This window comes from Ciconia boyciana, chromosome 1 (genome assembly GCF_034638445.1).
Source record: "Ciconia boyciana chromosome 1, ASM3463844v1, whole genome shotgun sequence".
Classification (NCBI taxonomy): Eukaryota; Metazoa; Chordata; class Aves; order Ciconiiformes; family Ciconiidae; genus Ciconia; species Ciconia boyciana.
Genome location: NC_132934.1, coordinates 67,248,561 through 67,275,606, shown reverse-complemented (window position 1 = coordinate 67,275,606; position 27,046 = coordinate 67,248,561). Strand labels below are relative to the sequence as shown.

The window sequence follows — 27,046 nt, the reverse complement described above, 5'->3', positions numbered from 1 at the left end:
AGTGCAGTCTTATTTCTCTTCTCCTGGGAGTCTCCGCGTGCATTGTAGCTCTGCCTAACTTTACCTTCAGTTGTTGACTTTCTCCCTTTCTCTGCATATGGATGCATCGCTGTCCGTTTTCCTGACCTGCTTCCTCCTGAACTTTTGACATTGCTCATGATTAAGCAGTGCAGAACTGATGGCACTGAAGAGTCGTTTATCCAGAGATGAGATCCACCAAACAAAACTGAAAAACCTAATGATCTCTTCTGGTGCTGTGATTAGTACTTGGATCTTGAGAGAAACTCATGCATGCTGATCACATGTGGACAATAATTACCAGCCAAGGTACTTGAGCTTCCACATCTGCTCTTATTTGTTGAAAAAACAGATGTATTGTCAGTGTATTTTTTCTTGTCCTTTAATCAATACTGATTTGTTTGTAAGGGTTTCTCCTGGGATTTGCTAGGCAATTTTGGGAAATGGGATTTACCTTTTCCTAAGGAAATGTCTTAGATACCAGGGCACAGAGCATCGCTGGTGACCTGACCCCAGACGTGGATGATTTCTTAGGTGCAATCAGAGTGAGACTGAGCATGACTCGTCTAATACATGCCTTTGGATAGTTAGCAACTAGTAAAAATTTCCTTGGCAAAAAAACCCCACCAAACAAATAAAAAGAAAAACATCACATAGAAGCAAAACCTATGAAACCCTGAAAAATATGAGAAAAGAAAACATCTTTGGGGTTTATATTTCTGTTTATATATTTGATGGCATCTTCTCATTTGGATTCATTCAACCTACACCTTTGAAAACTGAAGTCTGCTCTGTGTGGCAATGTGATGCCATCCTTAAGTATGGTCCTCTGTGGAGTAGGCTCTCGTGTTCAGTTCCCTCTTCTGCCTCAAAACCCCAAACTCATTACCAGTTTGGCACTGGTATGACATAATTACTAAGTTCTTGGCTCCCATCATCCGTGCTAATTGTGCTTTCTGCAACAAACTCTGTTCTCAAGGGAAAAAATATAAGAGGAAGATGACAGGAGGGTGAACAGCAAGAAATTCAAATATGCCACCTCTTTTTCTTGCTTTGCCCTTATTACAATATATGAGACAAGCTGGTTATTTTTAGTTTTTCTCAACAGTCAGTGCCAGTCAGCATCCAGGAGGAGGGCAGCGAGTCAGGCAGAGGTCAGACAGTGTTATCACCCTTTCATTGTGATGGTCAAATCCACTTTTAAGCTTCAGGATTGAGAGAAATGCACTTTTGCTGGCAAATGTTTTAGATGTGTACGTGCAGATGCTCATACATAATCAGAGCTTGTCTGCTCCTGTGACATTATTGTTCCAAAAAACCCATCAAATAGGTAGGACTAGATATGAATGCAATTTTTGTCTTTGCTGCTCATTCATTCTGCCTGTGTAGCCTTTTCCTCTCCTTCTGAAGCACAGTACGTTGGCTCGTTCAGCCAAATGTACCTTGAAGGCATCATCATAGATACGTGATTTTCACTTCAGTGAAACAGTCAGGATGTCTGTTCTGATGCTGGCTGTGAACTATACGTGAAGAATCGCTGTGGCATTACAGTGTCAGCTTCAGAGTGAGACGGGTTAAAAATGGGCCATTTCCCATCAGTCCGGCATACCTAGTCACAAAAATGGGATGCAAAGGCAAATGCAATACTGTGAGTTTTGGCTAATGATACGGGGTAGTTTACATTTGTTGCTCGTATTCCCTTCTGTCTCATTTTCCCAATTGAAGTGGCAACACAACAGCGGTGAGAAGATACCAGTTTCTGGTTCTGTGCTTAGTAGCTGTACTTGATTGAAATGGCAAAATTCTGGCCAATGTGGAGAAAGGAAAGTGATTCTTTCCCAAAGAGCTTCTCGCAAGTGGTGTTTCATGTGCAGTGACTAACTGCCCCGCTCAAATGAGGCATGCAGAGAGCTCAAGACAAATAAGAAAAACAGGGAAGAAAAAGTAAAAAATCTAACCAATAGGTATAGACAGGGGTTGGTTGTCAAGTAACTAGGAATATATTAGTTAGAGAAATTGAATATTTTGGCTATACAAGTCAGCAACAAGGTTCCATAAAGTGATTCTGCCTTGGTTTGCTCCCAAAATCTGAGAGAAAAAGGATGGCCTTGGTTTGTTGTCCAAGATTTCAAACGCAATGAGGAAGAAAGACTGAATCTGCAGACCCCTTTGCAAGATGTCAGAAAAGAAGTTCCAATTCACAAAGACATCTAAGCATGTTTTGAAGCAGAAACATAAAAGGTGTCCAAGAAAGCCCATGGGTAGGCTTGTTCATGATGTTTTCAGACATGTTCATAGGCACTCTGTAGAACTGGTGCTCCCCTTGTTTTGGCAGCAATTCCAATAAGCATTTTACTGTGCAGTAAGTTGTTAAGCAGGTAAGAAATAGCTATAGATGTAGATTTATGTGATTAGTGTGCTTTTGACATTCATTTTATTGCAGATCTTTGAGACGTCATCAGAATATTTTTGTTTTGGGGGCTAGGAGGTACAGCTGGTTTTTATACAGCTTGGTTTGCCCACACTCTGTAAATGAGTGATGATTTGAAGTCAGTCCCTTGACAGCTTTCATGTATTAGATTTTTACATTGTTTTATGTTTTTATCCTTTGTAAATGCTTTTAAAAAGCCAGTTATGAATTTTCCATTACCACTTTTCTTGCCCTCTAAAAGTTATGAATGACTCTTCCTCCTAAGCTGACTACATAATTTTTTTTCACCAGATTTGTTATAAGATTGAGTTATACACCAGAGCCATAACTCTGTTTTAAAATAAATCACTCTATAGGCTATAAATGAAATTGAACCTTAAATTGCTAATAGATTTTAAAACGAACTATTATGTTGTTAGTTCACTTGAAATTGTATTAACATCTTCAAGGGAAAGAAATAATGACAGTGCATGTTCTGAAGTTTAAAAAATGAAAAAGTGTTAGAGCATTGGGAAGGAAAAAAACAACCTATGTGGGTCTGGAAACTTAAAATAAGAAACTTACAACCCTGCTGGCATTTCTGTTTAGAAAATCCTCCTCCTTTTAGCATGTTATCAATAGTAATAAACTCTTCTTGTATGGTTAGCTCTAACACAGGGCAGCTACACCACCTGCCTCCTGCTGAATTCAGGCTGTGAATCGCCTGGGTGAGCTGAGGACTGGTTTGCAGGAATTCAATGAATATTATTACCTAGCTTCACACTGCAGCAATCACAAAGGCAAGGCGAACCAACTACCAGCTCAGCTTCAGCAACATCTATGTGGATTAATCATTCTTTTATACCCGTTTACTTTGGGGAACCATATTTCCTTTTCAGACCCAATAAATGCATGTTACAAACTGAAACTCTGAAGTTCCCTTAACACGGTTTACATTTTTATTCTTAGCTGAACTCAGAAATATCAGAGATATTGATTCTTTGCATAGTCAGAGTAACCAGTACTACAGCCTCTGTAATTTTGTGCCCTGAGGCAGGAAGAGCCATGACCGTCTATTTAAAGGTAGGATAGTTAGCAAAAATTTTGTTCTTTGACTAAAGCTGGAAATCTCCTTGCTTCCAAAGGTAGCAAATTTATTGGAGATTGTTTTCAGCCCTGTTGTCATTTCATTAAAAATCATGGCAATAACTTCGAGTGGATTGGAGAGATAATCTTTCTTTCCATCAAGAACCAAATGCAGACTGGATTATCATTGTGTTTTTCATATCATGTTGCACTGACCTTTTCCCCGGGGGGCTGTAAGCAAGCCCAGGACAATAAAACTAAAATAGGCTGGTTTCTTCTGTATTACATGCTGCTACTTAAGGATATTTAGCCTTGACTATTTCTTTCCTGCCCACCACTGCAGCAAAATTCTGGTATAAGAATCCTACATCTTACAATGTTTGAAATATCAAGGCTTGTCTTATTACTGAAACTCTAAAAAGCAAGTCAGTTTTTGTCACATGTATTTAAGCATTTTTGTTTAATAGTTTTTTATGCTGGGCTTTATAAGAAAACTTCCCTCTTAGTTGTGCCTTGAAGTAGTGGAGACAGCTCTAAGCATCGTTCCCATCTGAGGTCTGGAAGGTCAAGTTATTTTTAAAGCTAGTGCTGCAGCTGAAAAACAGTTCAGGCCCTATAATGGTGTCATTCAATGGTGTGGTACAATGGGTTATGAAAACAACAGTAAAGTAAAATAAACACATGTCACTTCCTCCACTGAAGCACATAACTCAGGGGCTGTTGGAGTGCGGAGCCCTGTGCCTTCTCCTCCTCTGGCTTTCTGCTTTCCAACTCCCATCTGTAATCCATTAGAAACCTTCATTATTTCAGCGTGATCGGGGTTAACTTCTAAACGTGATTTATCGCTGCCGCCTCTCGTGAATACATAGATGGAACCTGTGTTTTCAGCTATGCTGTTCTCCAGTTGGACTCAGATTTTTTTGTTGTTGCTGTAATTTTCACTTTATAGCATGGGGTTTTATTGCACAGACTTGATTGATAGCTTATTATTGTTCAAACAAGGGTGGGGAAAAATAATTTGGTCTGAGAAAGGTTGTATATGAAGTAGACCTTTTGCTTTTGGTTGTTTTGGGAACAACTTTCCTGTTCTTCACAACACAGATTTTCTTTATTATTATTATTTATTTGGTATTTTCCTAGAGTTTTCTCTGCTTTTCTTTTAGAAAATAACAACAAGCACTAAAGCACTAATTTGGCCCTTCAGCAAAGTGCACCTGTAATATGAAGTCTCTCCTTTCCCTCTGTGCTGCAGCTTTTGCTGGTGTGCATGGTGGTACCCTGTCCTTGCAGGTGGCCAGCTGAACAGCAAGTCCGTGCGGTACCGGTACCTTGCATTTTCACATACCTCAGAGTGAAAAGCTTCACTGGAAAATAAAAATGTCATTTGTTTAAAGAATTCTGTTACGTTATGCAGAATAGATAAAGAATAGACAAATTCTTTTAATAGCAGAGCTAGTTTACCCAAGGTGAACATTTTTCTATATTTACGTACTTCATTTTTTTCAAAAGAGGCCTCGGACTTCCTATAAAACAAATTATTTATCCCATATTATTGTTGCACAGGCCAAGCCACATCCTACCCCTTCGCTTAAATCCAGCCAGATTTAAGATGTAGTTGTACTGGGAGGTTTAAAAGCGATGACGGAGATGTGTCTGGGTGTGTGCTGAGCTCCCTTGTGCATGGCTGGGCTTTCGGAGGGCACCGATTGCAATAAATGTGGTCCTAGTGGAGGTTTCCCATGCTGCTGGGTAGCTGGCTGGCAGCTAGCAATAGCACTCGGGGCTTATTTGAAGAGGATTTTTCTCCCAGAGGAGACGGATGCATTTCCTGTGGCTCCAGCGTGGCTTTTCTGGGAGCGGATAAGCAGGACAGCAGTCGAGTTATGAGGGGACATGGATATGAAAGAACAACCAGAGCACTAATAAAGCATCTTCCCTGATTAAGATAATGAACATTAAGGGGTTGTATCTGGGCCTTGCGCAAGTGTGCTTGTCTCTGGGTTGGTGGGTTGGTAGGCTTTTGCTTGTTTGCCAAGATCACTGCTGTGTAAGGTAAGTAGGATTGGTGTTTGTGTTTGAAGAAGAGCTAATAAGGAAAAAAAACCATCCAGAGCAGATACCACCAGTTTGGGTTTTTTTCAGCCACGAAATGGCTCTTGCAGATCTCATTCACTCTTAGTTCTGAGTAAAGGGAGGACTGCAGATAAGTCTTCTCTTGTGTATGCAAACATCTTTTCCATGTGTCACCTTCCAGAAGGACTGTGTTCCTTCCTTACCTGTGCATTATCACTTTCAGTACCCTTATACGTTTAATAATTTTGTGCCTTACTCAGGCCAGACACATGCATTTTGACTATCCTCAGTGTAAAAATAGCCTGAAGGCAAACTCAGGCATGTATTGCATCTTCAACTAAGTTAAGAAATCCCTTATAAGATTCAAGGAGTGCAGTGGTTATACTCTCCAGCACTGTCCCATCATAGAAAAGTCACATCCCTCAGCTTTGTGCACTTGCCCTGATTCAAGGACATTAAACCTCATAGTTACTGTGAAAAAAATAATGCAAGATTTGCGTTGGAGTAAAGTTCTGCAACACAGAGAACATTTCCAACCTTCTTATGCTGCAAGAGTTACCCTGGGAGGCTTTTTTTCTGTAAGGTACAGATAGCTGGCTACAAGAAGCATCTTACCTGATGCCAGATCACACTTTAGAAGCTCCGTTCCAGTCCGTGGCCTAATTTGACTTGCTCTTTTCAATTGCTTATGTGAGGAACAAGTTTCGCAGACCTAAAGTGCTGTGCTTTTTTCTTTTTCTTTCTTTCTTTTTTTTTTCCCCAGAACCGGTCTCATCTAGATATCAAGAGGCATCAAAGACCTGTTTGTCTGCATAGTATGTTTATAGACCTTGGCCAAAGTTATTCCCTAATGCATCACCATTGACTTCAGCTGAACTATATCCAGTATATATTTGCCTTATTGTCCGCAAAGTGCTACTAAAAATTGCTAAATGTTGCTGTTTAAGAATTTGCATACTGGCATGCTAAGTCGAAGAAAAATAATCCTGGACAAACCCTAAACACAGACTCCACACTGCTCTCTTCCATTTAGTACAACTGAGCTAATTTTCTTGGCCTCCATGTGCAACACTGCACTTAACTCATTTGTGAGCTCTGGCTGTTAATGGAAATAGTGATAAACCCGATTCTTTTTCTGAAAAGGCTCTGCTCTGTAGGCAGGGAAGTACTCCAGTAACTCCTGTAATTAAGACCTTTCTCCTTTGCTTTGGAACATATGGCAGGATGGGATAAATAAGCAGGAAGAAGGAAGCTTTGTTTCTTGCTACGACCAAGGCATTTTTTCCCCGTGTGTTTCATGTGACTGTATAAATTCAAAAGTGCCCCAAACCAACCATGGTTTGCCTTCTGTGGGTAAGGGACTGACTCCCTATAAATGCTGTCATGCGTGTTTTGGCTGGGTACACTAATCGTGTTCTAAACCAGTCTTCCTAATGGGCAAGATAAAGGTGTATGTGCAGTTCAAGATAATCTTACCACCCACCCCCCCCACCCCCTGCCTACAAAGAAACAAAATAACCCGAGGCAGCTACCAGCAGACAGCATGTAGTTCACGTACATTCTGAATAAATGTTGTCTATCGAATAAGTGGTCTTTAAAAAAGAAAGCCCACAAATTAGCAGAAATGGGGTATCTCTGTATGTGATTTCCTTTTAGAACTACTAACGGTATAATGCTGATGTCTAGACAGTCCATAATCTTCCAATTCAGGGGAAAAAAAAAAGGAAATTTTCTGCCTCATCCTCAGAACATTGTATTTCATAGGTGAGTCATTTTCTAATGTTATGGAAATGATAAAGATCATCTGGATAAGCGAGGACTAGATATTCCTGTTGCTACCTCAGTGGTGCTGCCATCTGTTCAGCTCCCTGCATACTTGGTGAGATAATTTAACCACTCTGTTCTTATAGCGCACATGAATCTTACTCATATGAGAGATAAAATACTATGGAAATAAATTCTGTTTGCAATAAGACTTCTTAAAAAAAAAAAGACATGTTTTGCAAATTTCCTACCTCTTTATATAAATGCATGTATTGTTTTACTTGGTAATCAAATTTTTGCACTATGTTTTAACTGTGCTCTAAGTTCTTAAGGTGTATAATTTGTACAAATTTACTATACTTCAGTGAGGTTTTTTTCCCCAATGGGAAAGTTGAGGCAGAGAGGCTGAGATCCCAGATATTAATAACTGGCTGCCTTCTTGCATTCATGGGTTCCTTTGACGCTTGGTGATCTGTGTGAGATGATGGAGGAAGTTTGCGTTGCTCAGAAATTCCTGGGATTCTTGTACCTACAATGCTAACTGAAATATACTCTTTTCCCTACCCAAGGTTCAAATATTGTAATCTTTTTTCCAGTGCTCTTAAATAGCTTTTAACAGTGCTAGTATGAATCTGTTGGGGCGTTCTTTATACCTTGCAAAAGAAGGCCCAGACTCTGTCACGTAGGAGCTTGCTTTCACATCTATTTTGTGTGCTCAAACACAGACAGTACTAGCAACGTTCTGCATTTTCCTTGATGTGTTTAAAGAACTTACCATCCTTTTTGGTTTGCTATTAAATTATAGGGTATTACAACTGGCTTTCTCTTTAAAGAAAGGTTTTTTCACTTTCAGAAATTCCTTCTTCTGCATCAACTCTTCTCTCCCATTTCCCAGTTACTCTCGAAGCTGTGTACTGGTGCTGAATCCAAGTTTCTAATTGAGATTCTAAGCAGGAAAAATTGCATCATTGGCCTTTGTTCTCCTGTGAAAGCCCATATTAATGGAGACTGCCTTATATAAAGCAGTCCCCTTTCACCTTTGAAAACAAAGAAGAGTTCCTGTCTGAAACAAGTACTGGGGCATTTCAGTGTTTTCAAAGGGCCGTCCTTAGCCAGGAGATGCTTTATCCAGAGCCTCGACTGTCCTCCTTATCAGTGCAATGCACAATCAGCACCAGTTTTGGTGTGGTGAAATACATGGTACAGTCAGAAGGAGCTCCATCTCTGAGCCGTTTCCCAGGGCTGGGAGAAGGGGAGCCTTTGGTCTTTGCTCAGAGCCTGGCAGAGAGATGGTGCTTGGCCTCAAGGCCACTGCAAGAAAATAGCTGTGCCGCAGGCTGGTGCGTGTTTTGCAATATGCTGCTGTCTCACCTATCCCTTCCAGTCCCACGCTTGCCAGAAATGTGGGATCCTATTCAAAGCTCACCAAACTGACAGTGTTTTAAAGTTTCCTATCCAGATTCTTCCCCTGACTACCCTGTATTTGGATCAGACTTAGGATTTCTGTAGAAGAGGAAGGAGCTGCTGCTAGACCTGGTGGCATGGGGTATCTCTTACCACAGCCTGTTACACCTAAGTAAAATGTGTGAATGTAGGTCTGTAGTAGGAGAAAAATAAGATTCAGGTGTGATTAATCAAGCTAACCTTGACTTACTATCCTTAATTTCAAGCAAACATCCAGGGCCTTTTCAAACATAAAAGAAAGAAAAGATTTTTTTTTCCAGGTATTAGCTGGTAAGTGTTAAAATCCTCATGCTAACATGCTACATTGGTAACACCTGATGAGGCTGAACTCAGCCAAGTAACATGCAAGGATATTATGACTGACTTTCTCCATTGTATGCTTTTAATATGGGCTAGTTAACACATTCTAGTTAATATATGTTAAAATATACATTTTCACCTAGGGGGGTCTGGACTGTGGAGACAAAAATGCATGCGCACGGTGGTTCCCCAGCCTCTCCTTGCAAACTGAGACCCAAGAATATCACAACTATTTTACTGACAGTTGGGTTTTCTTTTCCAAAATGATGGTTTGGTTTGGTTTTGTTGGTTTGGTTTTGTTTTTCTTAATTCGTTTTTTTCCCATGAATATGAGAATATGGTCTTAAAATGAAGGGGGAACTTGGGAGAAAATTTTGATTTGTAAAAAAAAAGAAACCCCCAAAAAATGGACTTTGGTTCATAAAGCTTCAGGGAAAAAAAGAGGGACCAGCCTGCCCCTCTGTCCATGAGACAGGTAGCACAGTGGCATAGACTGCTGTTGTTGGTTTCTGTTTCTGTTTTTTCTCATTGGGGTATGATACTTTCTTCTTTTTTAGGGAATAAACAGCTTGAAACCTTTGCCATCACTGGGGTACTAATGCACTTTGTTGATGAAGTTTGGCAAATGAGCAGCCTGCAAGATTAGCAATCTTTTTTTCTTTTCTTGCCACTTTGAATTTAGCTATTATACATCACATTTGTGTATCTTTCATTAACCCCTGCTTAACTCAAATGACAGATATTTGAGAGAAATTAGTATTTGTTGCAAGTTCAGCACACTCATGCTTCTTGTTGGAGAAATAGGGAATAAGAAGCAAGGCTTGGAGGGGCAGAAGAAAAAAACATCTTGGCAGTCTTCAGTGGGGAGAAGAAGGACCACAAATGGTAGAGGACAGAAAAAAATCTCTGGGAAGTCCAAATTGCTGGTGTTATTAGGCAGGACAGGATGTTTTTATTGCTGAGTTTAGAACAAGTCAGGGCAGGAGAAGCTTTCCGTCCAATGTTTACATATGAGGACAATGATTGGAAAAGATTCACTGGGCTTTCTCTGGGTCACCCAAACACTACTCCAAGTGAATGAGAAGAAAGAAAATGAAAGTCTATTTGGAACAGGAATGTTTACTTTTGCTTGAAATCTGTCTCCTCTGTTAGGAAACTAGCATGCCTACTCTTAAGTATGTCATTTAGTGAGTAAAGCAGTTTCTAAATAAAACACCAGCTTGGTCAGGGTCAAACAGCAGCCCATAAGAACAGTGCTAAAGCAGCTCCGGTCCCTTAATCAGACTGACTGAGGAAAATCTTGAGGCTTTCCACTACATTTGCTTATAAGAGCAAGCAAAAAAAGGCCCTGTCAGAAGAAGCAGTTGTGATACCGTAGTGTGCTAGGCTAAAAACAAAGAGGACATCTGAATTCTGTCTAGATGCTCCTGCAACTCACCTAACATGATCTCTGAGGGGCTCAGGAGTGTGGGGGAAAAACATTTAGGATTCAGAGGCTGATGTCTTATTCAACCTTTTGTTGCTATGTGAGAGCTTTCTCCAAAAGCTTCCCATCTAGTGATGATAGCTGGAAAGATCCACAGGGAAAGCGATGGTTCCTACTTTCTCTGGGCCAAGGCCAGAAAAGGATTTTTAACTTTACCTTGAGGCTTTGAATTGCACCTAGAAAGGAATCCATACTTTATGGAAACCCAGGGATTTTGAGTTCGTACCTCCCACACAATTAACGTCTCTGATTCGTAGTGGCGATGTTCTTTTCCTAAAGCAGCTCAGCTCTCTTCCCCGTGCTTGCTGCAGCTACGCCACTCCTGCAGCAGACACCAAACTGCTGCAAACTAATGCCCCCCGTATTCTGGAACACTAAAATGGGTAGCACTTTAATTTCATATACTGGGCTCACATACTGGGGCAGTTTGGCCACTCGATCATAAGGAGCCTCCATCAGTGGAGGCAGGATAAGGGCAAAGAACAGACAGATGTGGCTGCAGGGTTAATTTTTCCTGCTCACAGTTGCAGTCTTTCCCAAGAGGCACTTGCACTCTATACAAGCTGAAGAAAAATTACCTGTGCCACAGAAGCTTCCATGTGATCAAAGCTGAAAGGTAGAGGCTATTAAACAAGTATGCAGTCTCCGACAGGGGTGTGCATTGCCAAAAGTTGTGGTTACACCAGAAGTTTTGTTTGGGGGATTTTTTCCATTCTGCCACTGTATTTGGCAATGTCCTATATTACACTGCACAAAGAGCATGGTGGAAGTATGTAGATGTGATGCATATCCCATGTCCCATGTATATATGTAGGCACACAAGATCAGGAAGATGCAAAGTCAGTTCTCTGGTTGAGATGCTGGGTGAACTAAACTTCAGTATAATAATTAAGAGCCCAAGGAATTGTTAGCAGTTGGGGTCATCTTCCCTATAGACACTGGTAGCAATGTTTCAAAGATGAAAAACCTGCGAATGGTCCACAACTGTGTAGGTATATGACATGGAATATATTGATCAGTTAATGAAGGGGAGTTCATAAATCTCATCTTATTCCTCTTGCTTGTCTGAATTCTGACCTAGTTCAACTGTGATGTTGTTTTTCCTCCCTGAGGACGGCTGTCATTTTACTAGATTGATTATTCTGCTGCACTTTTTTTGCAGTGTATAACTGAATTCAATTGTGCTGTATCAAGCCGGTGGGCATACAACAGAATAAGAACTGAAAAACTTGCATTTAAATAGTTATTTGCTGAAACTGTTATTGGATTTCATTAGTAATGATGTTACACCAAGGCATTGGTTGAGTACTTTAAAAACTCAGGAAATTTAAGAACACTGTAATGAGCTTGGAGCCATCCTCTGATGTTTCATTATATTTTATATTAAAAATCAGTCAGAAAAAAACAAAGGGAGCAGGAACTATCAATCAGCCGTGACCTGCTGGAATGTTAGAAAGCACAGGGGGCAGTTAAGACTGGACTGCAACCTTTCACTGCCACAGTGAAGTTTCTTATCAGTATCTGGAGATTTACAGCCCAGCACTCCAACGTTATACATGGGTGCCCTCGCACCTTAGGGGGATCGCTGCCAAGGGCTCGTATGGGGAGGCTGTAATGCTGCCGGTATCTGCCCCGGGTGTCCGAGCCTGCCAGGGCCCGGCAGGGTGGCCAGTCTGGCACCCCCGTTTCGCCCAGCTGTCACTGGCAGGCTTGAAGGCTTGAGCGAAGGCTGAGTTCAGAATTTGGAAGCACTTATATTGAGATAGATAAGGCTTAGGTGAACAGGTCTTTGGAAAAAATGTTTTCCCCTCTACTTTTCATGTGGGTGTGTTTTTCTGGATTTCCATAAATCTGGAAAAAGAGTAGTTCTTTGTTTGTCAAGGTCTTTGAGCACAACTTCAGCAAGGACAAAGAAACTGCTTCACTCTCTTGGTGAACTTGGGACTTTGCAGCACAGCTTCAAGAGCTGCTGAGTCCCTTTGTTCACATGTGCTCCAACGATCACCGAGATCACTCGGTATTTGCCATAAGATTCTGTCCTCCTCATGCCATAGGTGTTGATAGAAAATTATCAGTGCTTTAGTGCATATTATCTTTAGGTAAATAAAGGGCTGTTTTAAGTTTTTGTGGGAGTTCCCAGTTCAGTTCTTTTAACCGTATCTTATTAATAATTCAATAATCTGTTTCAGCAGAAGGCTCCTGTTGTCAGACCAACACCCATCATGAGTTAGATGGAGGTCCAGTGGAAACAAATGGTGAAAGGAAAACAGCTGTGATTTTAAAGAGGAATACAAGAGAATAGAAAAAAATAGATTTAAGCATTATTTTAAGATCCAAAGTCAAACAATCCCATAACTTGACTGATATTTTACTCCCTGAGTAAATAGGGCATTTTATGGCAAATTTTTTTTCTGTTTTGATGTATTGCTGGCAGTGAATAATATTCAGTGTTTATTCAATTTCCAAAAGAATAATTTAATTCTAAGGCTGTGCTGCCATGAGCAACATGCTTGAGTAACTCTCCCAGAGATTATGGCATTAATAGTCAGCCCTTGTGCTGTCTTCTTATGGCACGTATTACATTTGTATTTCTGTCCTGCGTGCCAAGCAATGAGAATCTTGTTTGCTCAGCCTTTTAAGGACAAGATGGAAAACTGTCAATGTAAAAATTACTAACGTTGACTGTAATATATATATAAGTAAATCTGTGAAATATGCAGCCTGTATTAAAATAAACAAAGGAAAGGGCGGATTATAAAAACCAAGATCAGGTTTCAAACCAATTTATATTGAACAGCCAAGAGTACTACAGTGTTACAGAGACACTTTCTGAGTACAGGTATTTTCACTGTACGTATCAATAAATTCAAGCAACCTTTAGTGCAGTTCACGTTATCCGATCTTCTACATAGGCATTCGTATTCATGAATCACTATGTGTGTTGTAATGAATAAAAATTATGTGTGAAATTCAGTCCTAAAGGATGTAGTTTACAGACAGATGAGGTACTTGTCTTTGGCTGTATTTGCCACCTAAGTCACTCAAATGTATTACCTAAAATAAAAATGCTAAGTTTTTGAGAAAAAAAGGCATTAGTCATCAAGCCATTTTCATCTTTTTAATATTAATCAACTCCTGTTTCTGAATTGATGTTTCTGTTCATGCCGCAGAAGAATAAGCGGGGGTGAGTGGGTGTTCTGCACACAAGGTCAAATAAGCTGCAGAACGCTGCCGTGCTTTTTTTTGCAGCAGATGGGTAATGTTACATGGATTTTAATTATTGAAATTACTCCTGACTTTGAGGAAATACTCTCTCTTAATAATGACAGAATTGGCTGCATTTGAATTTTGTGGCACAGATGTGTTTATTTAAAGATGCCGTGTCTCTGTCCTTCCAGAGGAGAAGGAGAATTACCAAAGTTTAACTTTCTTGTTGCTCCTTTCTTAGCAACCTTTTATACTGTATTGATATTTTTCAAAGGGAACTTGAAATAGTCTGTTGTCATTGGGAGGGAGAGGTGTGCAGATTCATAAAGAGCTTTTAAAACACCTCTTCAGCTAGCAATTTGCAACAATAATTTTGGCAAGGGAAGCTCTGCTATGGGTATGGGCTTACAGAGCTGCTTTGATGCTGGGCCCTCGCAGCTCCTCTGCAGCCCAGTACCAGTAGAGAACGTCCCAGCAGATGATGACTGGAAATAGATTTTTACCTGTGAATAGTTTCTTTGTATCCTTTAGCTATTTATTCATGCTACTTTCTAAAAAGTATTAACAGTTTCTTCTTTGTTTCTTTCAATATATTTCTCCTCTCCCGATCCACTGTGAGGAACCGGGTACAAGAAGGAATATAGAGTGTTAATTGGGGTCTCCTATTCTTTGTCCCCCGACTTCTAGTTACCGTTGTCATCATTGCCCATCTCCCTTCATTTCTGCTGTATTTCATGCGAGGACATCTAAGGAGTTTGCTCTGTGGCAGGAGCTGCCTGGCATTCTGACTTCTCACGTGCTCTTCTGTTTGTAAAGGAGAGAGAGGCGGCTGAAGATGGGTACGGTGGGTAAAGGGACGACTCCTGCAGAGAGGAACAGATGCGTGTATTTTCCTGCCTTTTGTGGGTAGGAGAAGTACTATTTTCCTCTTGCAGTGTGAAAGACTCGGGTTCAGATTAGACATTCAAAAGAGGTTTCTGACAAAGGCAAAAGTGAAGTCAGGAAACAGGGTTCTGGGAAAGGTGATGGGATCTGTCATTGGAAGTGTTTAAGAGGAGATCAGACAGATACCAGGAACGACATAGATGTAGTTGCTCCTATCCTGGGAAAGATGAATGGACTAGATGCTGCCCAGGGGGCCCCTTTGAGATCCATTTTTCTATGATTTTTATGATCTTTTGTAAGCTGAGGATCAGGATTAATTACATGTCTGATTCATTTGAACTCAGCCCCCTACTAATTTAGCTGCGCTGTCCCAGGGACCAGATTTATTGGTACTGCTGCCCAGCCCTGGGTCTGTGTGTCGACATGCTCTCAGCTTCTTGAGCTCTAACACAGCCCTGCAGCACAGTCCTCCCACAGCAGGAGAAGGCAGAGGCACTCGCTCACAGACATCGATATTGCAACTTCTAGCTGGTGTTTACAAGACCAAAGATCGGCTCAGCATGCAAATTGAAAAAAGCAGAGCTCGCATAGTATTGGAACGCAGTGCAGGATGGCGAGGCTGAGCTGAGAGCCCTGGCCCGGCACGTGCATCCCTCGACAGCGCGGCTTGATTACTGGTATAAGGAATATAAGGAAGGTAGGACTGAGCTAGCAGCGAGCTGTAATTAAAATAGCTCTGAGTTCTAAGGAGGGAAGGCAGTTGCCATGGGGAATGGAAAGCTTACAAGGAGCATAGCTCCGTGCCTGGAACATGGGAGAATGGAGTCGCTGCCTGGCACGCTCGGAGACATGTTACGACAGGGAGCTCTGAAACCATCCTGACATCAAAAGTTAAAGTAAGGGAGCAGAAAGCAATGCAAAAGCAAGCAGTCAATAAACAGGGGCATATTTTTCCATACCAACCAAGCATAATGTGTGCTAAAATAGTCAAGCTCACTCCTCTTATTTAGGTGCTCTAGTGTCTTTTCTCTTTTCTCCTTTCCATCCTCAGGAATTCACTTTACTGCTCCCTGTGCCTCAGCATTTCAATGCATACAGTGAAATCCTAGTCCTGCTAGAGGCTGTATATATTTTACAGTTTACATCAATGGGGCTGGGTTTCTGCCTCTGGAACTTGGAGTAGATCATATAGTTGTTGCTGAGCAGCAAGCATATCCAAAATAGAAATGGCATGTCCTCCTATTCCCTACCTCCTGCTAGCACCAGTGTCTGTGTCCACCCCGTCAGCACAGTGTCAGGGAGTATAAATACCACTAAAACTAACTTTTTGTTTGTCTGTTTGTTTTCTGGGGTGGTTTGCTGCCCCTGATCTGGCTGATGATGTGAAAGCTAGCGCTGGCTCAAGGGAGGGTCAGGACCTGGGAGCAGCAGCTGTGGTACTGCTGAGCTTAAACTGCTCACAGACCCACGCCCTGTTAGCACAATTTCTCTTTTGTTGGTTAGCCAGTGCCCCTTTCTTCTAGAAGGAAATTTGGCTCTCTGCACCTGACAGATGGCCTCTCAAAGAGATAGGTATAACTGGCAGATGCCTCTCCCAAGTAATCAGTTAGGCTTTAAAACCAGCTTTTGGTTTCTTGATGAGCTTGAAAGGGCCTGTGTGGATCCTCCATCAAAAAGCCTGCCTTCAGGCTTTGTCATGTAGAATCACTGCTGTTGGCTTCCTATATTGTGGACAGAAAGCGACAACCTTCATAGGAAAGGTTGTAATTGGGGGAAAAAAAAAATAAATTGCCATTCAGTCAAAAATGCCCCAGATTACACCCCCCGTTTTTTTTTTTCCTGAGCTAATCTGGCAAGAGCAATTTGGGTTTGGTATCTTTATAATAGTACCCAGCCAGCCATGGGATAATCGGTGAAGTAGAGTAGGCAACAGCCCCACTTCAGAGAGTGCAGTCTCGAGCGTTTGTTACTCAGGCACTACTCGGTGCAGGGGGAATAATGAGGATGTGGCAAAATACTTCAGCTGAAGCGTGACGTTGAGAGGTAGTGCCCTGTCTGACCCTGGCTGCACGTTCCTGCTCCGTGCTCTTCACCCCAGCCGGAGCGTGGGGGTCCCGGGGGAGCCCATCCTGCTCCCGCAGCAATGGGACTGGGGGGATGGCAGCAACAACGTGGCATGGAGGAAGCTGGTGAAGTGTCTAGAGAGCAAGTCCTGTGAGGAGCAGCTGAGGGAACCGGGGTTGTTTAGTCTGGAGGAAAGGGATGGTTTAGTGGTGGTTTAGGGACATGGTTTAGTGGTGGACTTGCCAGTGTTAGGTTTACGGTTGGACTCGATGATCTTAAAGGTCTTTTCCAACCTAAATGATTCTATGATTCCATAAACGGGAGTGGGACTGGCCTTTGGGCTGTGGCTGGCCCCTGGGCAGGCATGGTTTTGTCCATTGGTACCTGGAGAAATTTGAAGGCCAGTATAGGCCTGAATGGACTGTGGGAAGACTCTTCGTGGAGAGTGCTGCATTTGCAAGATGTTGCTATGAGCCTGCTCCAAGGCACGGATGTGTCATCATCTTTCTTTTACCCAGTCAGTGGGGTATTTAGAAATAAATCCTCCCACTTCTTAGAAATGTTTAATGCCACTAGAGCTGCAGGAGACAAATGAGTAGCAGAGTTTTACGTTCAAACAAAATGACTTCCACAATGTCCTTCTCATGGCAAAACTTTTTCCGGCCAATTGATATTTTGCTATTTGCAATGATCGTATGTTAATGTATGACGTCATTCCGCAGATATGCAGAAGGATCAGATTAACTGAACTGTGCTATAACCCTGGAGTCTGAATTTCCTCTCAGGCTGTTTTAATACCGTTTAGTTTGGTAAAGTTTCACTTCCTTTGAAGGAATTAGATATTCCTACAGCAGTGTTTGTTACAATGTGCTAATATTAATTATAATTAATTATAATTAATATATCAATATATAATTATCATATAATTAATGCATTAATACTAATGCATTAATTGCTATAAATGCAGTCAAATCAAACCATAATTTTTCAGATGATTATGTATGATTAGAGATTTGTAGTTTATATCAGTTTATAAAGAAGTCATTATAATATTATGTGACCATGATACTCAGCAGGAAAACTTAATACCAAAACAACCAGAACATACCTTAGTTCTATCTTTTTATATATACTTATACATGAAAGTCAATAACATAGATATTTTATAGGGATTTATATGTAGCAGGATTTACAACATTAAATATTATGGGTTTCAAACTGTGATAACTACATAAATGGGCCATTTGATTGCCCTTGATAGAAATTCACCTTACTTCTTTAGATTTAACAATTCCAATGCGTTGAGCATTTCAGATGATTAAATTATTAGATGTATTGTAAATGCTTTATTTAAGAGCCATTGCTGGTGAAGGAACTTGAAACATACATTATCTTGATCTGGCTTCTATTCAATATGCTATAGCTCACAAATATATGGCTTTTTTCATCCTTATCTTTAATAGTGCTGTCATTCTGTAAGTCAGTCCATGGAAGGGAAAGATTATAGGTACTTACGTTATTCTACAGATGTATTTTCAAAAATATCTTGTGCACAATAGCACGTCTGCTTTTTTTCTGGTTTTGAGACAATGAATGATGTATCAAAAGCAAAGGAATGTCAGAATCGTATGTAATTTCAAAAGTTAGTGGCTTCTGGTTTTGGACAATAGGAGCTGTATTCGTGCTCTTAAAGTAGTATGCCAATACAGCTGGTTAGTTCAGATACAATATCATGAACTCCAATAATGCCACCTGAATGAAACTTTTGGAAGGATGAGATCAGATAAATTCGGATTAAAAAGGAGGATGTAGACTTTTAACAATGAGGAGAAAGAATCTTTGAAATAGTTTATTTTGGGATATAGAGAGATCTGTGTATTGAAAGGGAAGCAAAAATGGTTCTGCAAGAGGTGCTCCGTCCCTGCTTAGCTAGGCATCTACATCTATGAATCAGGAGGATTGGGCTGCAAATTCTGCAGAAGGGTCAGACCAGATCACACTAGGTCATCCACAAAATCCCACTATGGTTTTAAATATATCTGGAAACATGGAAAATGTCATTCTTTCAGTTCAAGGTGAGTATTCCTGTATATGAGAGAGGGAAACTTTAAAGCTAGTCTAGAGGACCTTCTTTGGCGACTTAAAACAGTTGATGGTAAATAAAAGCAAAGGGTCCTTGCTCTTCTATTCCTCCTTTTGTCCTCTCTTCTCTCAACTTGCCTTATCCGTTCAGAATGAAAACTCAGGACCTGCCGGGGCAAGCTGGGTATCTCTGCAGACCAGCCAGTGCTCCCTGGCACGGCAAGTCTCTTTCTGGGTCTTTTCCTTGAATTGTTTTCCTCTGGATTCTTCCATCAGTAGAAAGGAGGAGGGGTGGCTTTCCAGTGGTGTCCTGGTGTCCTGCTACATCGTGCTGGTGAGAAGAATTCTCTGTATGATGCAGAATTAGATTTTCCATTGTTTACAGAAAACAAAAAATGTACCGATAATTCACATTAGAGGCTTCTAATGAGGAGATATAATTGGGCTTTGCAGTTTCTAAGGGTATATCTGTATATTCTGAAAGTAATGAATCAAAGATACTTTAGGGTTTGGTTAGTTTTTCCTCATTAATTTCTCATGAATTTATTTATACTTGCATGTTGCCAAGTAGATACAAACAATATATTTAAAAATAAGCCAAAATTATTTATGTGTGGCGTTAATTTTATGATGGAATGATCCTGAAGGAAGTCCCAAACATGTTTTTGGCCAAAGTTGTGCTGGTAGTGCTTCCCCGTGCAAACTTAGTATGTTTGTAATTAAATTTGAACCCCAGTTAAATTCTATTTTCTATGATATTCCTATTCTTGTTCTTCATAAAAAATACACCTTTTATTTTCCTCTGGAGAGTAAAGTAAACATGGCATACAAATTTACAGTGAGACGTGTCAACAAACACATGAGATCATGGATATTAGTCTGAGCATAAACTTTCTATTACATTCAATTTACTGCTGGTGCAATAAAACTGTCATCAGATTGAATGGGATTTTATACTGCATCAGCTATAATACAATGCTATTAAATAGGAAGTATATAAATTTTCTATTGTTCTCTTACTCATGAGTTATGAAAATCAGAAAGTTACGCACAGCATCATGCTATGGCTTGCATAATCCAACAGATAAGCAGTGATTTAGTCAGGGTAGTTTGGGGCATACAATTGAATTCTGATCACAAGGCTGTTTTGCAGTGTGAACAATAGTACATTTTACTGCAGTAAGGACCTGAAAGCTTTTCATGAAAATTTGTATGAAAAAAATGTAGAGAAAAAGCTCCCCAATTTTTCCCTAGTTCCCCAATTTTGTTTGGGACAAAGAAACAGTAGACAAAAACCAGAAATAAAAAAAAGTCCTTTATGTATTCCAGGATAGGGGAAAACCAAAAATAGTCAATGGAACTGCATTCACTTTAAAGAGAAGGCTTCAAAACACCACCAGTTTCCGAAAAGTTCAGTTTAAGGGTGTACGGTGCAGGAAATGGAGAGCCACCAGAGCTCACTTCTCATCTTGGAGATGAGAATACCCAGCTTCAAGTCACTGTCCCTTGCCCAGTTTGCTTTCCTTAAGTATATTGATAGGACACAAGGCTGTAACAAGGGCAACACTAGGGGTGTTCTGACAAAAAAATGGCTGTGGAGGAATCGTATATTTTTTCATAGTGCTTTCTCATCATTTTCAAAATTAGACATTTCCATTCTTTCATTTTAAAGTACTGTCTCTCTTGCAATTATCTGATATTACACAATGTCTTACAATGTATCTACACACGCAATTAATATGATGTGCTCTGTGTGTAGCCTATGGACTACAGTGTTTTAAAAGTGTATGCTGAATCAAAAATGAATAATATATTCATATACATTGCATTTAATTTTGGTAAGAAGTACAAAAGTTTATTATTTAATATGTGTATTCCACTGATGCTCAGAGACCTGTCAGGATTGAAGTGATGGTTGTACTACATAGAAACGGTCCTTGCCCCTGTAAAACCTAGAGATGTCTTTCACTTCTCATATATGAAAAGTACCTATCTAAGTACTAGTGGATAGGTGACCTGAACAGACTTTATCTCAACTGAGCCTTCTGTTCTTCATTTCTCATGGTCTATTCTGTTATCTGTAGGTTCATTAGACATGCATTGAGCTATGTGACTGACATCTTCCACCATTAGTGCTCATATATAATTAGATGCAATGCTGACAAGGACTCTCTTGTTTTCTGTAGTTTCACAGAAGGGGCCTTTCCTTCTTTTTTGGCACTGATCCATTAAACCCCTTGCACCATGTTCAGCTGGTGGCTGGGATTGAAAATAATTTACAGCCATTAAAACATTGCTCATGTATCGTTAGCTCCACCACTTGGATTAATTTGGTTTGTACAGATACAGTAGTTCATAGGGGAATCCTCTCTGGAAATGTAAAAAGTCCTGAGGCAGTGCCCTAGTAAAAGCATCTGGCTCAATTGCTCTATCCTGCAAGTTTAATGTTCAGTGCTTGATTACCAGTAAAGTTTAATTAGCAACTATTTTACTAATAATTTGGGTTACATTGTCCTCTAGTGGCTCATATAGATAACTGCCCTGTTGACAGATTCCTGTTGCCTTGTGTTTTTAAATCCTCTCGTACTCTTTTCACACAAGTCCAAGTCACCTTGAAAGAGGACCAATGCAATGGCCAAATAAAAAGTTTGCATCTTACTGCCACTGTATCAGTACAGCAAGATCTATCCTCTATAACGGCATATTGTCTGCTTAAGAAATACAGATTTAAAATAGTTCAAAATCACAATAGTTGTGAGTAGATACTGCATTTAATCAGAGCATTTGATGGAAACAAATATATCCTTCTTACTGACAATAACAAAGAATAAACTCAGCATGAGGTTTTTTTAATAGATTGAAGACTAGTTCACTTCCACAAAATGCACAGAGATCTCATAGGAAGGAACACAGAATTGCCCTCCAGCATGTCCTGTGGCTACTCACTCGTAAACCTCGATAACGCCAGGCTTTTGCCCTGTAACTTGGAAGCACTGCCTTTCGTAGGGAGCAGTGAAAGCACTAGAGTGCCTTGCAGCTGGGTGTTTGCCAGCGTAATGCAGATGTTCACAAATAGGAGGAGGGACCTGGGAGCATGGAGAATAATGCCAGGGTGCTTGCAGTGACAAAACGCACATTTTACGTTACTTTGAAAAGGTGATACCACGTTCTCTAATGTGATGAGTTTGTTTTGCCCCTGTGGCAGAGCAGTAGGATTGCTTCCGCCGCAGGCCTTGGTCACGGGAAGCATGGCAAGCAGCGCTGCGGCAGGCATGGCAGACGGGATGCTCCAACTTGCGAGTCTTCCCTTTTCATACCGTTTCTTCCCTGACCAAATACCATGAGTAATGAGGTTGAAGTAGAGGTTGCTCCACAGAGATAGTTTCTGCGTATGTAAGAGGAGGAGAAGCACTACAAATGCTTCTCTTTATACCTCTGAGATTATCTAGGAGAAGGAGCAGTTACAAGTGGCGAAGAAATGTGGTTTCTGTCTTAAAGAAATGGTGGTGCACTCCAGCAAGATGATAGCTCACATTTTCTTTTGCTGTTTGCAGTAGTAGGAAAGACAAAGGAGTACTCTGACCTTCCAGAGTTAATACCAGAGGCTTTTTCAAAGTGGCATGCCTTGTACTCTTTCAGGGAAATAATATATCAGCATTCAGTAAAAATTCTTTGGTCCTCCATCTCTGGCCACCTTTTTTCTTCCTCCCCTTTCGGAGAGGCCTTCCTTTCAGCCAGCAGTGTGACTGTGTGCATTGGATGGATGTCAGCTGGTTGCTCTTCACTCCCTGGGCTGATGATCCTCCAAACACTGGGAGAGCTGCAGAGTAGTTTAATTATACTTGACACAGTGGCGTCGTGCATTTGGTGTTGTCCACGTACTGCCTCAGACTCGCACGTATACTCACACCTAGCAAGCGTCAATAACTGCCACAGCTGAGAATGTGCTGACAGAAACAAAATGTATAAAGGCAGCCCTGAGGTATAAAATGCCTTCACCTCGTGAAATCATCTGTGGTGCCATTCCTACAGTTCATTCAGAGTTTATTAGGCAGTGATGGATGCAGGAATATTTGCAGGGAGTTACTTTTATCTAGCGCTCTGTGGCTCTTCTGCCACTGGGGATCATTTAAACCAAAGGCGTGCCTTCAGTTAAGAAATCACGTAGGAGCTTTTTTTCTTCTTAATTAGCTGCCAGGAGGGGGAAGGTGATGGGTTTTATTTTTCTTTAACAAAAAGGCTTCCTTTTAAAAAGTGCTTTTTTAACTCTTGCATCAACATTTTTTTTCCCCCATGCTTTGCAATGTTATTTTCTAGGGGTTTAGAATTGTTTATTTAACCTAGGTGCTAAGCAAAGTGCTGTTTATCCTCAATTCAGAACATGGGGTTTTATCCCTTATGTGCCAGAGAGTGAGTTGTACAGATTGATCTATTCAGAGCTTGCTGACTACAATTTCTGCTGTAATGACTTTTTTAAATATTTGACTTTTCCAGGTAGCTATCAGGCCACTGGTTACCCTCCCTCCACACTGGAATCTTTTATGGAAACCCATTACAGCTTCCCAGGTGTGCTTTCTGACAGCCCAGCAGCAAGGGGGCTCTGCCCCATCGTTAAGGTCGCAGTAGTGCTTCCCTCCACCAGCTGCTGCAGCAATGCTCAGGTTCCTCCTGAGGCAAGAAGATGTGGCTGATTATGCTGATTCCTATTAATCAGCAAAATGCAGGCTCCTCTTCAAAGTAGAGGGGGAGGTTGCTCCTACCGACCCTGTCGGTCACTGTTCTCTTCCAGCTGTGTCTTAACTCCATCTTCCCATAGCGCATTTTACATCAGAGTTATGTCAGCAGAGTCTTTCCAGAATAACCTGACCCTGGATGTCAAACTCGGTCAGACCTGGAATCCAATGGAAGCAATTTTTGGTGAAACCGTTCCTCGTGACCTCTCTCAGAAGGCTGTCTGAGAACTACATATGCTAATGGGAAAAATAAAATGGTGACCTTGTGTGTTCTCAGACTCACCGGGTGTAATCCTGCTCAGCACAGCAATGCATTTGTCGGGTTTTTGACAAGTGCTTTACAGCCGTCTGCCTGGCAGGTCCCCCCCGCCTACCTGTGTGCCTCTCCAACGCCTGCAGATACAAACGTGGGAGTGCACCTTGCTCACTAACAGATGTCTTTACAGAACAGATGCTGTTACTCATTGCTTTTCTGTATGAATGTAGAAAGCATCCTTCGGTGGAAAACAGGTGGTAACTTTATTTAAATCCAACGGTATTGCGGAGCAATAAAACTAATGAGATGATAAAGCCTTGCCAGGTTTTCCATTTGAATGAGCACCTAATCTTGAAACTGTTTTAATCACGCTTATCAGATGTTCTTATTTCTGCATTGCCAGCACACACCTGAAGTCACCGCTTGGCCTCAGATTAAAAGGTGATGCTGTTTTGATTTGCACTGTTAAATCATTTCTATTTGAGGATTCATTTTTTGTTTGGCCTTTTCTAAAGGCAGTGTTCATCATTAAAGTGGCTGTGCATGAATGGTAACGTACTCGCATTTTCTCTCATCAGAATAACGAAATGGTGGAACTACAGAGGATACGAATGAAAGATGAAATTCGCGAGTACAAGTTTCGAGAGGCGAGACTCCTACAGGACTACACTGAGCTTGAAGAAGAAAACATCACTTTACAGAAACTGGTGTCCACACTGAAACAGAATCAAGTAAGCATCGAAAGATTCAAGGCGCTGTGCTGAAAAATGACACCATTTTCTCCAATTTCCATAATGCGATCCCGCAGAGCACTTTGATAGAAGTTTCTTTGTATGTTTTTTTTCAGTTGGGTTTTTGCTAAACGCTTATTCTGAAACAGTGTTATTGGCCATTTTTGACATATGGGGAGGCCCTTGCCTCAGTTTTAGGAAAACCCTGGTGGAATATTTCATTGCAGAACTTTCTAATAGCAGAGGAATTATTAAAATAGATAGAATTGCATCTTTTCGCTTCCTGCTTTTCCTCTCCTCCCTCCCTGCACGCTGAACTCAGTGCCCAGCGGCTGAGTTCAGCCCTCCGTTTCCTCTCGCTTGGTTTCCTGCACGTCCTTTCCTTTTCTGAAGTGGAGAAAAGAGGAAATAATCTTCTCCCCGTTCTCCTTTTTTTTCCTGCTCCTCGGGTTTTCCTGTACTGGTGTTGCTCTCTTCTCAGCCATGCTAACCCGCAAGTTTAGCAAGCTTCTAAAATAGGCGAAGGGATGCCAGATGTTCCTAGTTTGTCTTTTGTTTTCCTCATTACACCAATTTGCAGCTGGTGGCAAACCAACACGCTGTAATTCTCACTGCAGTGCAGGATGCACCCCGAGGAACCGCCATAAACAACAGCCCCATTGCACCCAGACGTAAGCAGTCGTGGGGTCTGTTCTCTCCCCCTTACAAAAGCCCAGCTTCCTGTGCTGCTGGATATCTGTACCGCTGAGGAAGCAATCCAGAGCACAGTTGTCCTTTAAATTGAACAAAAGAGATTTGTTCTCACGTCAGAAGAGTTAACTTGCCGTGATGAATATTTAAGTATCCAAGCTGGATGATGGAACACTTTCTGCCTTTTAGACACTGTCCAGACCAGCATAACATGGCACTCCATAACACCATTTCCTTACCTGCTAGCAGATGGTAACAGCACTGGGTTGCAGCCCCTGCTTTATGTCCTAACCTACTGCCTGGTGCAGTTAGGGCTTTTATCAAATAGCCAAGACTGTCACAGTCTCTAATGGCAGCCTGATAACAAAGCTGCCTTGTTCCTGCAGGAATATGCAGTACTATTTCAGCTATCTTTTACTGCTATTTTACTGCTCTAGCACAAATGCAATTGAAACATTTAAAACAATGGAGCCGTGCTGCAGGGAATGCACAGGTAACAGAAACGGGTACATCGTTTCCTTATTCATGAAGACACCCAGACTTTCACACTCCTGAAACTGAATTTATAGCAGATCGTCTTTGTATCAGAGTTATTTACCAAGCCAGCAAATTCCCCCTTTGAGGCACGGATTTTTTCCTCACCAGCCTCATAGGAGGCATTTTCACACTATCAGGAAATTAAAGACCCCTTTATGGACTGTCCTAGTTTCCCCCAGAAGAAAACCTGTTTGCAAGTGTTCATATTTGTCATAATATTTCATTCTTAATGAAACCGAATGTCAGCAGTCTGTGGAGAGAAAAAGCATTGCCACATTTTGAATGGTTTGAAAAATCAGTCATTTTGCATCCCATATCCATGCACTTGTGATTCCTAAAATAGCTTTGATCTACAAGATAAAATTTCAAGAGCATTTTATACTTTAATACTTTAATTTACAAAACTGTATGTCACGAGTCTTAGTGCTAAATTGTCATTATCTGGGTTAGAGTTTTTTGTAGCTTTTGTAAGCTACATCCATGAGATAGTAACCATATAGATAATATAGACCTCTGGTTTTCATATGGATTTAAAATTTTAAAAGGTTTCTTTTTCCATGTCCTTCAGTTATAAACATAGTTATTTGATGGGATTTAATAATTTTTCAGATGGACCTCTCCCTCCAGTCAGAAAAGATATCAAGTTCCTAAACGTAGATTTCAAAATATCATGGATTTTCCTTTTCTTTTTAACATTTCACAGCATGACTTTGGAACTTTCTTTGTTGTTTGAAATGTTTCCATTCTCTGGGTTTGAAGATCAGTGCTTTGGTTTTTAAGTTTGCCTTTCCAAAGGCTTATGGGTACAAGACTTTTGACAGGTTGATAAATATTCTACTCCAGTAGGAATTGTTGGTATTTCTATTTTCACCAGAACCTTATTATAGTTTGTTTAAATATATATATATGTCAAATAAAAAACATTCTAGGTAATGCCTTAAAATTGCAGATAATAATGCATATTGATGCATTTGAATGAGAAAAGCCTCAAATGAAAAAAGCTTTTTTTATGGAAGCATGAAAATTTAGTATTTCTTTTCCTATTTCACCAAACTATTAAATTATTTCACCCGATACTGGGAATTTTTTGCATTTAGAAATGAAAAGGTGGATGAGTAACGTGATTAGAATTAAATCAAAGATCAAAGCATGATCATTTTTACCAGGAGAGTTGGTCAAGCATGGACAGGGACCTTTACAAACAAAGCTGTTCCTTTTCATTGCTGTGGGATTTTCCAACAGTGAAAAGGAAGACGAGGA

The 27,046-nt window shown here is 40.7% G+C and overlaps 1 protein-coding gene across 11 annotated transcripts in view; it reads left to right on the top strand.

Moving 5' to 3' along the window:
* The window catches only part of BICD1 (BICD cargo adaptor 1), a 274,792-nt gene that overhangs the window by 109,174 nt on the left and 138,572 nt on the right, over nt 1-27,046 (top strand). For all 11 annotated transcript variants that reach the window (XM_072872473.1, XM_072872449.1, XM_072872458.1 and 8 more), the window contains exon 3: nt 24,407-24,559. In XM_072872473.1, the coding sequence (XP_072728574.1) occupies nt 24,407-24,559 (153 nt within the window). The remainder of the gene's footprint in view (nt 1-24,406; nt 24,560-27,046) is intronic.